The following is an 18,176-nucleotide window of genomic DNA, read 5'->3' as shown; positions in this document are numbered from 1 at the left end:
GCTACTTAATGCTTCTGTGTGTCAATATTATCATTTTTAATATGAAGATAACTATTCTTTTAGCCTATTGACTGTTTGTGAAGGTTAAAAAGAATAAAATCCCATAAAAATTGTCACTATCAGGAACACAGCAAGGACGCCATAAATACGACTTTATAAGTACGATAATAATGATGAATGAGTGTTTGTTACCTGATTCAGGGAATACTTCGCTGGATTTGGTCTCTTGAAATACAAAACACAAAATAAAAAGCTCATTGCCTATCCCTGAAAAAGAGCTTGAACAACTAGAAGCTGATGAGCTAAAGACTCAGAATCAGGAGTTTGTCAGTATTGGCTGGTTATCCTACATTCACCAGGGAGGTCCATTTCAAATGTATAATTTGTCTCCTTCTCTACTTTGCTGCTTCATTTTATCATAATTCTCCTTCCTACATACACTGTCAAATCAAACAAATCATCTTTTGAAACAAAAGATTCTCCTTTCACGTTTCATTATTCAAGCTATGCAGTCTAAAACATAGAGGCAAACATTTGATTTTCTCAAGGTTTTAATTCTGAGAGGCAATTACAGCCTCTGGTCCCTGTTACCAAATCATCTCACTAAATATAACTTCTTTTTATAAGTTTTCCATTTCAGGTGAATAAAAAACTACTTTCCCTTCCACATTATTGGGCTCTTACTTATATATCCACACTCATCCTTACTGTTATCTTCAATTATATGTGTTTATTCTTTGCTTCACTGCTTAAAACTTCATTCTCTAGATAATTGGATATGATTGTTTCAGCAATTTAGTGATACTCTTATTACTTTATCAAACAGGTTTACAGATACACATGTCAAAATTATTACTACCATTCTGCAATCAGTTTTATCTAAAGATCTTACTAATTTTGAGGTACATTATAAAAAAGACTGTCTTAAATATATCCCATATGAATTTTTATTGAACTTTGCAAATTAACTTTTCAACATTTGATTTTAAAAAACTGATCTTAGAAGCTGAAATATGGATATGGCCTATTTTTTCAGTAATTTTAGTCAATACAGTTTTAATATGCAAAGTAACAACAAAAAAGTTACCTTGTTAACCCAGAAAAAGGAAGATTTTCAAAGCTATAATCAAAGATTATTTTGTTTTTTTAAAAAAATATTCTAGGGAAATAAACATTGCTAATAGTTGTACTGTTAAAATTTAGTTGTACTTGAACCTTAGCACAAAGAAATGTATTTGTAGTTAAGTCAGTTTTTAAAATGCTTGCTGTTTGAAAATAGATGGTGAATTCAGTGACTGAGTGCACTTGTATGCTTTCACTTATATTCATACTAGAGTTACTTTTGTAGGAAAAGATTTTAAGGAGAAACAGAAAGGCCAAATTATCAAAGGAATAACTCTTTGATAAATTGCTCCCTGTTAACAAAAGCAACATAATCTAAATACTCAAAAACACCAAAAAAAAAATTTAAAACATAGACAATAAGTCACATTTTTTGAAAACTGGATAATATTTAGTCTATGAATGTGCACAAAAATGACCATTTTCTTGTTGACCCTTTTCATGAGAAATGCAATGTCACATTTCTTTCTGAGTTTTATAAGTGGTTATACAAACAACTGTGTTGAAATTTTCAAATTTTAGCTTGTGAGGTTTTGTTGTAATGATAGTGGTAGCTGCTATGTTTTGCTACTTACAGACAGAAGCTACAGGATAAAGCTACACAAGCCTGGTTATTACAAAACGTGGTTGCTGATACAGTTTGACTGGTAACATCATATAAGGTATCTGTTTGGTCTTCTTTTGCAAAAAATTAATATGAAGTTAATTTCTATTTTTTATTTTTCCTATATTAATATTATGCTTGCAAGATTAATCCACACTGTTATCTGTAGTCTTGTTTTTTTATTTTCATTATTTTATAGGATTTGATTGTATATATTTACCACAATTTATTTTTTCTTTCTACTACTGAAGGGCATTTGGGTCTTTTTATTTTTCAACATTATGGAAAATAAGATTGTAAATATTCTTTTACATGTACCCTGGTGTAAAAATATTCCTGAGTTTCTCTAGTGCTTATACGTAGAAGAGGAAATACTGACTCTAGATATAGATAGTTCCAACTTTAATACATACAGCCATATTTTTCAATGAGGTTTTCTATATAAAAAGGAAATAAATGTTCTTCATATTACTGTGTCACCAAACTGATCCAAATTCTCAGCCCAATTAAAATACAATGGTCTTTTAAGTCACATATTTCTGTTTATTTTTTGTTCTTTTCAGTATTGGCATACCTCTATGTTTGGATTTTTAAAAAATAATTTTAAAGTTTTACTGTATTTTAAAAACTACCTTAGATTCTCTGTGGTTAAGGATTCTAAACACAGGGAAAAGAATAAAATTATAAATGAGTAAATAAGCAAATAAAAAGAAAGGTTCCCTATTTATAACTAATATTAGGAAGGAAAAATATTAATATAAGGATAAACAGAAAATTACCTTTTCTAGTTACTGCTACACAACTTTTCTTTCCCTATAAAATTCTCACTTAACATCATGGATAAGATCTGACTCAGAGGTAGACACATTTTCTTCAGGTCATTTTGGAAATCTTGATACTTCTGTAGGACTAAATAAAAGTGAGCTACTTAGCGGTCTGTGTGGAGTCCTATACATTTGATATTTTTTAAGATGGAAAGAGCAGCAGAGGATGCATTCTGGAAATTTCCTGATGACCTATAATTTTGGGAATTTATCTGTTCAGATTGTTGAACTATTCAAAATTGTCATAGTCTTCAAGACTGACCAAATAAAGAAATAAATCCCTGAAACTTATCTCCTGATATTAATGCTTTTATGTAATCTCTACCCTTGAATGTGGGCAGCACCTGTGGCTTGCTTACATAGAGAAAATGGAGGCAAGACAAAGGAATTTAGATAGTTACATAGATGTGACAGCACCTGTCTCTCTTTCTATTACTGGCTTTAAAGAAGCAAGCTCCTTTCCATTGTTGTATGGCAGAAACCAACACAACATTGTAAAAATTAAAAAAATAACAATAATAAAAAGAAGCAAGTTTCCATGAACCCTACAGCCACAAGGAAAGGAATATTTCTCACTTACCTTGTTCATATTACTTCTGAATAGCAGGGTTATTATAATACATAACTTAATTATTATTCAAAGATAAGACAGACCCATATACTTCTCATTCAAGGGCCAGAGATCAAAAGTGTCAATTTAATTAGACTTTATCAGGAAAATAGCACTCATCAATCATATTACATATTTTATGTTAGAAGCTACCATTGTGCTGGATGTGAAAGGAATGCAGATTAAGTAAGAGTTCAGTGAGCATATATCTAAAATCTTCCATAGGATGGTTGAAACAGTAGTTACACATTCAATTCCATAGCTCTGGAAGAGAATGGGATGTAATTCACTATCAAATATGTCCTCACTGGCATGGGAGTAACGTATCAGGAAGATTTGTTGTTGTTCAGTCACTCAGTTGTGTCTGACTCTTTGCGACCCCATGGACTGCAGCATGCCAAGGCGTCCCTGTCCTTCACTATCTCCCAGAATTTGTTCAAACTGATGTTCATTGAGTTGGTGATGCTGTCATCCAACCATCTCATCCTCTGTCACTCCCTTCTCCTCCTGCCCTCAATCTTTCCTGGCATCAGGGTCTTTTACACTGAGTCGACTCTTCACATCAGGTGGCTAAAGTGTTGGAGTTTCAGCTTCAGCATCAGTCCTTCCAATGAATATTCAGGACTGATCTCCTTTAGGATGGACTGGTTGGATCTCCTTGCAGTCCAAGGGACTGCCAAGAGTCTTCTCCAGCACTACAGTTTGAAAGCATCAATTCTTCAGCATTCAGCCTTTATTACGGTCCAGCTCTTATATCTTACATGATTACTGGAGAATGATTATCTGGTAGATGAGTATGGGGGAAAAAAATTGCTCTACACTTTGGTGAATAAGGGGTCACCTGTTTGCTGAGAACAATGAATGACACATTCATTCACAGAATGAAGCAATCTGTTCACATCATTCAGTCTGTTTACATGGAGGCCTAGTACAAACTAGAGTCGCCAAATTCTCTGCATTGTAATTAGTTTCCTCTTCTAAACTGAACTAAAATTATTCTCTGATCGGACTCTCTCGTTTATAGGTAAATACAAAAACAGTTTTCCTAATATCTTAAAAATTATCTGACTATTCTATTTTATATATTCTCTTAAAACTTGCATATTGATTTTGAAATCATTTATGTACATGAATGCAAACATCTAAAATAATTATTGTAGTCTCTTCCATCTCAAAGAATATAATTTATAAGGTCTGTATAGTCAAAGCTATGGTTTTTCCAGTAGTCACAGATATGAGTTGGACCATAAAAAAGGCTGAGTGTCGAAGAATTGATGTTTCCAAGTTGTGGTGCTGGAAAAGACTCTTGAGAGTCCCTTGGACAGTAAAATCATCAAACTATCAATCCTAAAGGATACCAACCATGAATATTCATTGGAAGGACTGTTGCTGAAACTCCAATACTTTGGCCATCTAATGAGAAGAGCTGACTCACTGGGAAAGACTCTGATGCTGGGAAGGATCGAAGGCCAAAAGAAAAGGGAGCAGCAGAGGGTAAGATAGTTAGATAGCATCACTGACACAATGGGTGCGAATATGAGCAAACTCTGGGAGATAGTGGAGGACAGAAGATCCTGGCCCGCTGCAGCCCATGGGGTCTCAAAGAGTCAGACAGTCTGACAGTGACTGAACAACAACAAAGATAAGCAAATATCTAAAATAATTATTGTAGTCTCTTTCTTCTATCTCAAAGAATATCGTTTTCACATTTCAAACTTTATGTGAATACATATACAGATATATATGTATATATATATATCAGAATTATCAGGTTATTTTATTATTTTGAAACTATGATTTAGTTATTTTTAATGCACTGAATAGGCGTGAATTCTAACATTAATTAAAGCAAGTTCTTGGAATAGTGATCTGGAAATTTAGATTTTTTAAAAATTACTTTGAGATGGAGTTTGGTTGACTTCCTTTCTTGTCATCAGGCCTCAGATTTCCCTATCAGGTTTTGCCAAGTCAGCTGCCATTAAGCACACTAAATACTCAGATAGTTCAGGAATGAGTTTCTTTCAAGAGAGCACATTAAGTTGAGGACTTATCCTGAAAGAAAGTTAAAGTTAAACCTTTAATTAAAATTAAAATTATCTTAGTATGGCAAAAAAATGTCTGCCTTGTTTATTTAACTTTTCACTGGATATAAATTAGACCAATTTACATGGTGAAACTGGGTGGAGATTGGCATTTGTCAACTGACATTTGTCTAACCCAACCAGGATACTCAGAGAATACATTGTATCTGTGCCCATCATCCCAGATATTGCAGAGTGGTGTAGAGTGGTCTATTCAATTCAATTTCTATTGAAATTTCAAATGATCTATATGACCTGGGGGAGACCAAGATATATACCACTGATTCTCTTTCCCCAGATGTGGGAAATTAGCTATATTATAGCAAGTTAGCTATAAATTAAAATTGTAAAGAAGAAATTCTGATTTGTACCTCATCAAAGCTCACACAGTTGCAGGGATTTAACTATATGTGGTTTGTGTATGGATATCAGTCTATATGTGGTCTACATTGGCGCATCACTATGCTGAATCCCAAGGCTGAATGAAAGGGTCAATATATGAACATGTATTTCCTTGAGTGATGTTGAATAACAATCAAGTTTTTATTTTCCTACAAATAATTATTGGAAAAATACATTTTGTTGGATAAATTTTAAATTCAAGTGATTTAACCAATGAATCATTAATTATTAAATTTTAAGTAGTGGAAAACCTAAAATAATATTCCAGATGATTCTAACTTATGTTCTAACACCCGATATTGTTTTTTCTTAAATTCCATCTTGGATTAGAAATCAACAGGAATTATCCCTCTGAAACACATACCTGATGCAAAAATCATCTCTTGATTAGCAAATGGCCAATATCAAAACTGTTTTATTGTTTCATTTGCTTCTTCATAGTTTGCATTTTACAATCTTTCTTTAAGTCAAGTTAATGCTCTTAAACTCAGCAAGAAAAGTAAAGAGAGGAAATAAATTTCAAATAACATTTTCCTTTGGGGAACAGTTCAGGTAATTTGGAGTCCTTGATTACAATGTTTGAGGAAGGAGACAGTGTTGTGAAAATATAATGAGAGTTAAAAAGATCTGAAATTGCTGGCTGTTCTTTGGGGAAATGTTAGTGTTTTCCTTTTTAGGTAAGGGGAACCACATAAAGTGGTTCTCTTTTTCCTCCCTACTTTTCAGGAGTGAAATATTACAATTACTGTATCTATATTAACCATTGCAATAAGAATGTTTTTTATTTGTCTCACCTCTTATGCATTCAATCTTATTTGTATTTTATATCATTTTGTAAGCCCTATAAGTTCTGATGGATTTAAAGCTGTAAATAAAATTTAATGAGCAACATACTGGTTCCATTGAAATAAAAATTGTGAAGTCCATTTATCCCATGTATATACTGGAAGAGTAAACTTCCTAAAATACGTATCTGATTCCACCATCCGTTTAAAATCTTTAAAAGTTGGTTTTCAACATAAAAACTCAACTCTTTTTGAGGATTATAATATTCATGAATGGGTCCCTATTTACCTCTCTAATTATCACCTATATTAATGTACTTCTCATAACCCAACATCGAGTCTTTCTGAACTACTTATATTTGCAACACATGTTTTCCATACTGTATTAATCTATAACAGAGCTTCTTTTACTCTTCTTTTCATTATCTATGTAATTTCTCCAAATCTCTGAAAATACAGTCCCAGTATCCCTTGCTACAAAATGCTTTTCAAGATGAGGATCTTGGTTTAAACCCACATGGTTTAAACCCACCCCATTCCCAAACCTGATATGAGTTGAACCACTGTCTTCCTCATTGTGCTCATAGTATCATATATAGTTATGCTTCAAAACATTCAGAACACTGAATGTTTGAGATGCTTTTATAAAACACCTACAACATAATAGGCACACAAATTTGATCAAACAAGTGTTTATTGATTTGACTTTTAAGTTGATGGGTCTTTGGATATAACAGCCCTGCAGAAAATTTCCAACTGGATGAGTACCCAGACAATTCCTGTCAATGGACAAAAGGTGGCATAGATTGTACATATGGTAAAACTGATTACATCATCTTCAAATAAGAGCTCCCACATATAAAAGGCATGCCTGAGAATTTGGAAAGTATTAAAAGGGGGCATTGAGAAAAGAAACAAAGTGAAATATATAACCACTGACTAAAAAATAATTTATGGATTCAGAAGAGATTATTGGTATAAATACTGGTCATTCACAGTAGTGCTCCATTCCAACCTTACCAACATTAGATTCTCAGTGGAGAGGGAAACTACCCTCTTCAAGACTAACTGTAATGTATACTTCCCCAAGGGCGTCCCAGATGGTGCTAGTGGTAAAGAATCTGCCTGCCAATGCAGGAGACCTGAGAGATGCAGGTTTGATCCCTGGGTTGGGAAGATCCCCTGGAGGAGGAAGTGGCAACCCACTCCAGCATTCTTGCCTGGGCAATTCCACAGATAGAGGTGCCTGGTGGGCTGCAGGCTGTGGGGTCACAAAGAGTCGGACATGATTAATCATCTGCGCACAAGTACACACTTTCCCAGGCAAACTTTTTGTCCTCCAACTTGATCATCAATAGTTACTTTATCCTCTAATAAGCCTAAAATTTGTGATTAATCTTTACTTTCTTTAAGAAACTATATATCTTATCACAGCATAGATCTCAATTTACCAAATATCTGCCACAATGTCTTCTTTACTGTTAAATATCAACTCAGTAAGTCATCCAGAATGGAAAGTGTCTAGTGTTAAACATGAGTCATCTTAGTCAAAACACCACAGTTGGATGAGAGGGTTCATTCACATGTGCAAATCTAAATATTTTATTAATAAGTGAAGTTCTGAATAATGTGGAATACAAGTCTCAGAATATAGTGTAATACAGTTTCACACTATAAATTGTACATATGGGGAAGTGAGAGTCAGTGAAGTCAAACCTTTACAGGGTTACAAAAAAACTAGTCTATGGTATCATTAATTGTCTTATTCTGTGCACAACTTTCCTTTTTAATACAAATAGCTTATGAAACCAAGAAGCTATATCATCAGTGAATAGGGGGAAGAGATAAAAGCTGATAATAAAAAGCAGCCATTTATTTAGGAAGCTTTAATGAAAAAGGAAGCCATATATCTCACACTTAAAAAATTTATATTACTGTAAGTCCATATCATTATAACAACAGACTACCGGTAAAAGACACGCTGCTACCTTTCATTTAAAAAAATAAACCTTCATGTAAGTGATATTTTCTGATTTCCCCTTCTCATTTAGTCAGCCACTGAAATATTAACCTTGATCATAATGCAAGTCTCATGGCCCATCCACTGTTTCTGCATACTGTTGATTGATCATTTGGTTAAGATATGACAGGATTTATTTCTAAAATTAACTTCTAGGTCACAAGCTTTCATACATTTTAAGTGTCTATATGGCAGATAGTTTTCTGCCAATAAATACTGACACCAGCTTGTAGGTTATGTACTGAAATGTAAATTCATCTTTGATATTTTTTTAAGTCCAAAGGATAGGGTTCTTATCAAGAAAAGTGAACTTGATATACAAATTCAGATTCAGGACACTGAAGTTTTGGATGTTATTTTCAATCTATTTAATGAAATACTGCTTTGTTTTGTTTTTCTCCCCTCTAAAGAAGTGGAAAAATAAAACCTCATAGACTATGAGGCTTGCTCATAGACTATGACAAAAATAAATTCCTAAGAGAATAATTAAATAATGTCTAGTTAAATATGTTTCTTTATAAGAAAGGATGTTATTAATGAAAATAAATACTGCCCCTATTTTTACATATACTGAGACACTGGAAAAAGTATTTTGTTGAGACAATATTTCACTTGATATAAAAGGAGGAAAGAAGAAAAATTAGTGAAATACAATGATCCTCAAAGAAATCCACATCATAATCTATGGAACCTGTGAATATGCTACCTTACTTGGGCAAAAGTGACTCGCATATGTGACTATATTAAGGACAGATATAGGAAGATTATTTCAGATTATCTAGGTGAGGCCAGTGTAATCACAACAGTCCTTAAAATTGGAGGGAAAAAGTAGACGAGTCAGAAGAAGATGTGAGTATGAACAAAAGCACAGAGAGATGCAAATTTTTTGGCTTTGATGATGGAAGGAGAGGGCAATGAGCCAGAGAATAGGGATGGTCTCTAGAAACTGAAAACATCAAGGAAATTAATTCTCTTCTAGAGCTCCCAGACAGAACTTAAGTCCTGGGAACATACTGATTTTAGCCCAATGAGGCCTAGGTCAAACTTCTGCGTACAGACTGCAGTATTACACGTTTGTGCTACTGAGGCTTCAAGTCTGTAATGTATGTGTACTGCCAAGTCGCTTCAGCTGTCTCAGACTCTGCGACACAGTGGACTGTAGCCCCCCGGGCTCCTTTGTCCATAGGATTCTCCAGGCAAGAATGCAGGAGTGGGTTGCCATTATCTACTCCAGGGGATCTTCCCGACGCAGGGATCGAACCTGAGTCTCGTACATCTCCCTCATTGTCAGCTGAGATCTTTAGCAATAGCACCACCTGGGAATTATAACTGTGATAGAAAACTAATACAGGAAAGCTGGCCTTTCTTCTCAAAATGGAAGGTTAACCGTTAAGTATTTATCACTGCTACTTTCTGAAACTACTGAAACAACAGTAGAGGAATTTTCAAAGCATAGCAAAGTAAAAAGATCAGGAAAGGAGAGTGTAAAAAGAACTCCTTGAAAGCCTGTTTAAAAAGCACACTTACCTTTGTTTTAATCAACTCAACTTGTTTTCAGAACAATGACAGCAAGGCACCTCTCTGTAGGAAGGTGATTAGGTGTCTTACCTGGACAATGTCATTGACTTTAAAGAAGACGTCTAAAGACACTAACTTCTGGTGAAGAGTCGAACCACATCACTGAAAATGGAAGTCGACAGACTTACTGCATACAATTGTGCAGAGTCTCAACAATCTTAAATTCAAAATCATATATATTAATAGATATTAGAAATAGAATGTGCGCAGAAGAAACAGCTAAAACACACTGTCAAAAATTTGACAGCACTAAAATCCTTCACTTATGATACAAGAAAAAGACTCTTAAAAAAAAAGGAAACTTTTAGAAAACAACAACAACAAATCATTCTTAAAAATTAAGACTACTATAGAAGAACATCTTGGAAGATAAATGAAATCAAATAGATGCATATAGATGTACGTTATAGATGATAAAATTAAGAAAATCTCCAAGAAAGTAGAGAAAAAAAACAAAGAGTCACATAGAAGAGAAAATATGAGAATATTAGAAAATCATTCCAGGAATTCTGACACCCAAATAATGAAGATTCCAGAAAGAGGGCTAGAGGAAGATGGAAAGGAGTAAGTAAAGGAAAAAGAACTTAAGAAAATTTTCCTGATGGTCATGAATTTCCAGATTGAAAGTGCACAGCAAAATAGATTAAAATGAATGCACACTTAGGCAGAAATTTTGACATTTTAGAATACCAGGGAGAATTAGCATATCCTATTAGCTTTAAGCAGAGAAATCAGTTTTACACAAGTGACTAAAACTTAACGGTGTTAGACATCTCAAAAGCAATACTAGAGTACAGTAGTAAAAGGAACAATGTTGCTGAAATTCAGAAGGATCATAATTTCTATACTAGACCAAACTCTTAATTATCAGGGACAAGTTATCTTATTTAAAGAAATCGAGCTTTCAAAAAGTTTACTTCTAGGTTTTTTTTTCCTATTTCTCCTGAGAAACCCCTGGAAAATGTGATTCATCAAAACTGAAAGAGTAAGGACTTCCCGCAGTCCAACGGTTAAGACTCTGCCCTTCTGCTGAAGAGGCATGGTTCCAACCTTGGTAGGGAACTAAGAAAGATCCCATGTGCCATGGAGCACGCCAGTAAAACAAACACAAGTAGACCAAGTAAGCTACATATGGTCCATGAAACTAGGTTTCTATACCGAGAAAGACGTAACTGAAATTCCCATGATTATAAAGGGAGATCCCAATGGAGAGAAATTTACACAACTGAGCCGATCAGAATGTTTTGATAGAGATTTCATCACGAAGATAACACTGTTCCAATATTTTATGTGTTTGAGGAATTAATAGGAAAATATTTATAATTGGGAAAGACACTATGGCTAAATTCCTGATCTATGCAGGTGTGTGTTCAGTTGGGTCTGACTCTTTGGGGCCTATGGCCTGTAGCCTGCCACGCTTCTCTACCCATGGAATTTTCCAGGCAAGAATACTGGAGTGGGTTGCCATTTCCTCCTCTAGGGGATCGTCTCAAACCAGGGATCAAACACGCATCTCTTGTGTCTCCTTCACTGGTAGATGAATTCCTACCACTAGTTCCACAAGTATATGTATGAATAAGCAAAGGAAAAATGACTCTACCAACTTTAGGCGGGGAAAGCTGTGAAGAATGAGAAAAATGATCAAAATACATGAATTCAAATGTTCAGTTCAGTTCAGTTCAGTCACTCAGTCGTGTCCAACTCTTTGCGGCCTCATGAATCGCAGCACGCCAAGCCTCCCTGTCCATCACCAACTCCCAGAGTTTACTCAAACTCATGTCCATTGAGTTAGTGATGCCATCCAGCCATCTCATCCTCTGTCGTCCCCTTCTCCTCCTGTCCCCAACCCCTCCCAGCATCAGGGTCTTTTCCAATGAGTCAACTCTTCACATCAGGTGGCCAAAGTATTGAAGTTTCAGCTTCAGCATCAGTCCTTCCAATGAACACCCAGGACTGAGCTCCTTTAGGATGGACTGGTTGGATCTCCTTGCAGTCCAAGCGACTCTCAAGAGTCTTCTCCAACACCACAGTTCAAAAGCATCAATTTTTCGGCACTCAGCTTTCTTCACAGTCCAACTCTCACATCCATACAGTAGAACTTAAAACACTGCTAATTAATCTAGCTAAAAATATGAAAATATATAACAATATTGGAAATCTAGGGTAGGGTGTACATAGTAGGGGCTTCCCAGGTGGCTCAGTGGTCAAGAGTCCACCTGACAATGCAGGAGCCATAAGAGACATGGGTTTGATTCCTGGGTTGGGAAGATCCCCTGCAGGAGGAAATGGCAACCCACTCCAGTATTCTTGCCTGGATAACTCCATGGACATAGGAGCCTGGTGGGCTACAGTCGTCCATGAGGATGCAAAGAGTTGCACATGACTGAGCAACTGAACATGCACACGTGTACACAGTAGAGGTGTGGTGAACAGCAAGTGTAGAAGTAGAAATATATGTCCATCTACCACAATGTAAACAGATAATGCCCCAAATGGAAAATCCAGAAGCAACAGCATAGCAATAGAACCACCCAAGAAGGTAAGGACACTCAAGCTTTGTGGATTTCATTTAATTAAAAACCCTCTAAACAACCTCATTTAGAATCAGTTTTTTCAAGTGCAAAAGGGATAATCTCCACCATGTAAAGTTGATGCAAGAGGTTGACTAGCAAAGCTGGGAAAGGATAAAGAGTAGTTAAATTGAATGCTGAATTTAATAAGTAATGAGGAAAGATAATGGGCCCTACTATATCTTTTGTCCATTGGTCACACGCTGCCTGAATATTCAAAACCAGCCATGATTTTGAGAAAATTTTCAGGTACAAAAAACCATAATTTGGAAAAAAATTCTACTGGATGATGCAGATCATCCATTTTGAACTCCACTATGGCAGAATCTTAGGAACATAACTTTGTGGATTAATTCTGTGAGGCACCAGAGACTTGAACATATGACATATCATCAAACTCATCTGATCTAAAATTAGGAAAACACTTTTTCCTTGAAACACTATCAGAAAAAATAAATGACCACTTTTCCAAAAGGTGATTTGATACTTAAAAAATAAAATTAGGAAAACTGTGTATTTCTCTGCTTTACTTACTGTGGCTTTTGATACTCAGGTTCAGCAAAGGGTAAGATGGTCATGAAGCTTCTTCCAAGAAATGCAGGTCTCAAATGATCTGTATTAGTAAGTTCAGGTTCTGTATTGCTGAAGCATCTCATCAGTAAGGAGCCAAAATAAAAGTAACCTTTGAGGAAAGACTTGTAATGGACTGAATTATTGATTTTCAGGAGTTAAAGAGTCTTATGATAGACCAAATAAAGTAAGGTGAGTCATCAACTTTTGGGAAGTAGAAAAAGGATGAGCACGCTATAAAAATTTAACCCAATCAACCTCCTCAAAAAAAAAAAAAATTTTAACCCAATCATATTTTGAAAGTTTAAAACAGTTCTTATAAAACTGAACTTGCAGTACTGAATACATAAGTTACTACTTTTGTAATTTAAATGACCTTGCACATTTAAATAATAATAAATTGCATTACCAGACAATGCAATTAGCTTGATGCTAATTTAAATATGTACAACATAACTCAAGCACAAATTCTGAAGTAGAGCTCATGGATGTGCTGTGTGGTCAAGCTGAACTCTCTCCAAGGTATGAAATAGCAGAAACCTTCACTAAAATGGAATGTAAGTCATCTTCCCCATAATCTCACTTTTCCTCCAAAAGAAATCACACTTTATGTTTCCATCCTATTTCTACAAAGTGTCTCTTGAGTACTGACACAACTAAATACTTTCCAAAGTATTTAATCCCATATATGGATGAATTTAAAACAGCATAAAAATTTTTTCATAAATAATTAATGATAAAATATTCTAATTTTTCATTGAATATATATTTACAAAAATGTATCCACCTATTGCTAAGAAGGATATTTAAATTGAAGATAGGCATTATCAAAATAATTGTATTTTCATTTACATTTAAATAAATAGAATGAAATATCTTACCATGACAGAACTACCCATGAAAATCCCATTAAAAGGGACTAGTTTCTAATTAAGTTGAATTATTCAGTTTAATGAATACTATATTTTGCTTTACAACAGTTGCCACGTTGGTGGGCTGAAAATTATTTTGACTTAAGTTGACTTTTACTCCGTTTGATTTGAGCTCTTACAAATTCCTGAAATGGAAATATCAAAGGTTTACCTTTTATTTAGTCAATAAAATGCATAACTTTTCACTGTTAGGAAAACATGTCATGTACAGATTAAACACATGTTACAGGAGATAACTTTGTTAAGTTATTTAACTTTGTTAACTTAACTTTGTTAAGTCCTCCAGGAAGAAATATATGAAACTGAGATGACTTTGCTTGGAATGCCAGTGTCAAAAAAATCAGCAAAATGAGAAGAAAAAGCAATTCTTTATTTTTATCCAAATATATCAGACTTCATAATATAGTCTTAACAAAAATGTAGAGTCACCATATATCATCCAAACCAAGACATTATAAGAGTGAAAGGGAGTACTATTAATAATTACACAGGTACAACAGGTAAAAACTGGATCTCTCCTGGGTAAACCGGGACCAATGATCAACTTAGTAACCGGAGTTAAACTGCAATTACATGCAGAAACCATACTTTTCCCACATATATGTGGGAAAGAGAAAGGAACAGCATTCACTAAGAAAAATTAATTTGGCAACAGTGGTTCTTTCTCATCATCCAGGTCTCTGTTTAAATATCACCGCCTCCCCCTTCCAAAATAATCAATTATTTCACCCAATCATTTCCCATTGTGTTACTCTGCTTTCCTTCCATTAACTGATATTTTGACTTTGAAATTATGTTATTTTTATCTCCCCTCCCCCCTCTCCAACTGATACATGGTGTTTGAATGAGCAAGGACCACCTCTGACTTAGTCATATCCAAATCTACAGGAGCTAAAAATGCCTTGAACTTAAAAGACATGCAGAAATTTCACTGAATGAATGATTGAATGTATTTGGAGAGTTTATTTTTGGTCCCATTTTCCCCTTGGCACCAAAACCAAACTCAAATGACTCTCCAAATTAAATTATGGCTCTTTAGTTTTAAGTGGTTGGACCAAATGATCTGTGCAGTTTCTTCCACTGATAACAAATATACTGTGCCCCTCGGGCGCCTTCTTGCTCTGCTACTATTTCATTTCCTGTATCCAGCAAATAAGAAAGTTTGGGGGTAAAGGGTTAGGTCAACCAGGTCTATTCACAGTGGATGGATGCCCAAAGTTGATCATTTTGCCAGTAACAATTCCCTGGTATATGTTTGCACCTGCAGAATTTGACTGATACAGAGGTAGCCAGAAGGTATTAATATTATTGTAGTCAATGACAGAATTGTTGATATAATAATTTTCCAATATGAAAATCATCACAGGATTGCTAAAAAAGGGGAAAATAGTGGGACTCCAAACCAGCTATTAAGGATTTACATATTTATAAGGAGAAATAGATTAATTCTGGACAGACTTTAGAGTACAACACCCAAAGAAGTTTTATAGGAAAGTCCATGATATTCTGATAAGGAGCACTTATAAATTTTCATTAAAATCTCTACATTCCAAATCTTTATTTCGCCTGTGTTCTTTTGAGGAATAGTTTTAATTCCCATTAATGAGTCATAAATATCAGACCTTTGGGTTAAAAAAATAGTACTGCTACACTTATTTTGGTAGGCCAGAGATCCAAGACACCAATAAATTGATTCTTTACTGAAACAAAACAAAGCAAAAAACTCACATGGGTAAAATATCTTCAAGTTATCTGATTTTAAATTCTCTCAGGTATGTACAAAACATTCTGTCTGAATTGAGTGACAGTATGGGATAAAGTAGGTTGCCCAGGTGAGGAAAAAATCTGTCCTGTTATAACAAATGCCACAAACAAGAAAATGGCATAAAATGAGAGACACAATTAGACATACATATTTTATGCATAAATATCTATCATCTATTTCATTGTGTTGTTTTGTCTACTCAAGGATTAATTATTAGTTTTTAAAATGACAGAAGTTCGAGAAAAAGAGTGAAAAATATTACCAATTCACTCAGCTCGAAACAGGGACCATTCATTATGCAATTTCACACAGATTCCAATATATTCAATATTACTTGGCTACTGACTATTACAATGACTCAGCATTTGTTCAGAGCTCATATTTAAATTAGATCATATACAAAAGAGATTTCCAGACTTTAGTCCAGGAAAGGACCAACTCTCAAAATAAGCAATGTTTATTTTTTCCCCAGTACTAGCAACTTTTAAAAATCATTAGAAATTGTCAGTGTATTAGTATGCTTCAAAATTTACATGTCAAATATATAATGGTTACATTTTTGCAGGGCCATAAGTAGCACATACTTGTGTGACTCCCTCATAAAAAGTACAATGGAAAACCTTCCAGGTCCTTAAACAGCAGAAAACATTAAATCAGATTTTAAAATGACAAATAATTTAAGGCTAAAATATTTGGTATTAATAATTAATGCCAGAAGCTTTCCTAGCCTAATAAAGTAAACATGCACAAGAACTACAACTTTGAACAAAACATCACAATTTTATCAGATATATGTATGTATGTGTGAATATATATATATATGTACATATATATGCGTGTGTATATATAAAACTATGTGTACACACACATATATATAGTTTTATCACCCTGAAAGCTATCAATTCATGTTTGGCTTAATACATATGTTAGAAATATTGTGGATAGTACCACCCCTTTAAATATATATATACATTTTCCATAATATACAATATAAATATACCATATATAAATCATGCCATAAAACTAAATGCAAAATTTGCACATTATTGCATGCTTGATGTGATAATACATGCCCATTATTAAGAACTTCCTTCTGATGTCCTCCCTTTATAACATTTTCTTTCTGCACAGTAGCAATACTTGAAAAGGTAGGGTTCTCAAATATGCATATATGACTGGGAGAAAAAAATGTACCTTTCAAATTCCTTAGAGAGGATTACCTCATCAGCCAAATATTGGACTATTACTAAATCAAACAATAAATAATGCCTGAAGGGGTGTTTTGTTATGTGAATCTATCAGAGTTCATTTTTCTTAATTTTGCTGGAAGATTCCCTTCCATCCTGGTTGCTCCTCCTGCCATCTTTTGAAGCTTTGGTGGCAAATCAGCCACTGATTGGCTCATGGGATCAGACAACATTTTGGTGGTTTTAGATACCAGTTTTTCTTCTGAGTTGCCAGGTACTGAACTTATTCGTTGAAGTTTCATGGGCAAATCGCCCAAGCTGTAGGCTTTTTCAGAAGTTGTAGAACTCATTCTTAAGAGTTTTTTGGGAAAGTCTTCTCTTCCAGTAATTTTCTGCAGCTTAGATGGAAGTTTGGTACTTATGTCATCAAGTCCATCTAAGCATTCCACAGAGTTATGTCTTTCTTTGCTGTTAGTTATGGCTGGTGCAATTAAAGGAGATGACATAAGGAGCATTTCCTCCTGTTCTTTCACACTGTAAGGTGGGGTGGGTACTTCAAATGTTGCATGGAACTGGGAGTAATCAACTTTAAAGAATCCTTCTTCTAAGGAAATTACAGGGAAAAAACGATGACCCCAGAGAACTTCATCTTCAGTGTACGATGTTCGAGCTTGACAAGTCATCCCTGAAAGCAAAAAGAAAGCCCTTGATAAATTAGGCATAGTAGAAGCACATGTTCAGGCACTTTTCATTAAGGAATTCATTTTGCTTTCTTATTTAAGCTCTGGACTGTTTATCTGAGTAGACTGAACATAGGATATGTTCAAAGTTGTGGTGTTAATAACTTTGATACATATACTTTCTTCCCATAAAAATGAAGGGTACATTTAGTGTATATATTTGAAGGATAGTACATCAAAACATTACTAATTGTTTATTATCATAAACCAAAAGTAAAAATGGCATAGAACAGTGTCATAATGTATGTCTCTTCTATAAGGAGATAAGTGGGAAAAAAAATCACACAGTCATTTGCCGTCATTGAAGAAGCAATATTATATATGAAACAAACAAACCTGACTTTGAATCCAAACTTTACATCTGTGGAAACGTAAGGATATTTAGC

At 34.5% G+C, this 18,176-nt stretch overlaps 1 protein-coding gene across 1 annotated transcript in view; it reads right to left on the bottom strand.

Annotated features, from left to right (window-relative positions):
* Positions 1-17,034: 17,034 nt before the first annotated feature.
* Positions 17,035-18,176, bottom strand: part of KCNJ3 (potassium inwardly rectifying channel subfamily J member 3) — a 172,968-nt gene continuing 171,826 nt past the window's right edge. The window contains exon 3 of the mRNA XM_065927854.1: positions 17,035-17,735. Within this exon, the coding sequence (XP_065783926.1) occupies positions 17,149-17,735 (587 nt within the window). The 3' untranslated portion in view covers positions 17,035-17,148. The remainder of the gene's footprint in view (positions 17,736-18,176) is intronic.

The sequence above is a fragment of the Muntiacus reevesi genome, chromosome 3, assembly GCF_963930625.1.
Source record: "Muntiacus reevesi chromosome 3, mMunRee1.1, whole genome shotgun sequence".
NCBI lineage: Eukaryota > Metazoa > Chordata > Mammalia > Artiodactyla > Cervidae > Muntiacus > Muntiacus reevesi.
The sequence above is the reverse complement of the archived record's forward strand: the minus strand, read 5'-3'. Positions and strand labels throughout refer to the sequence as shown.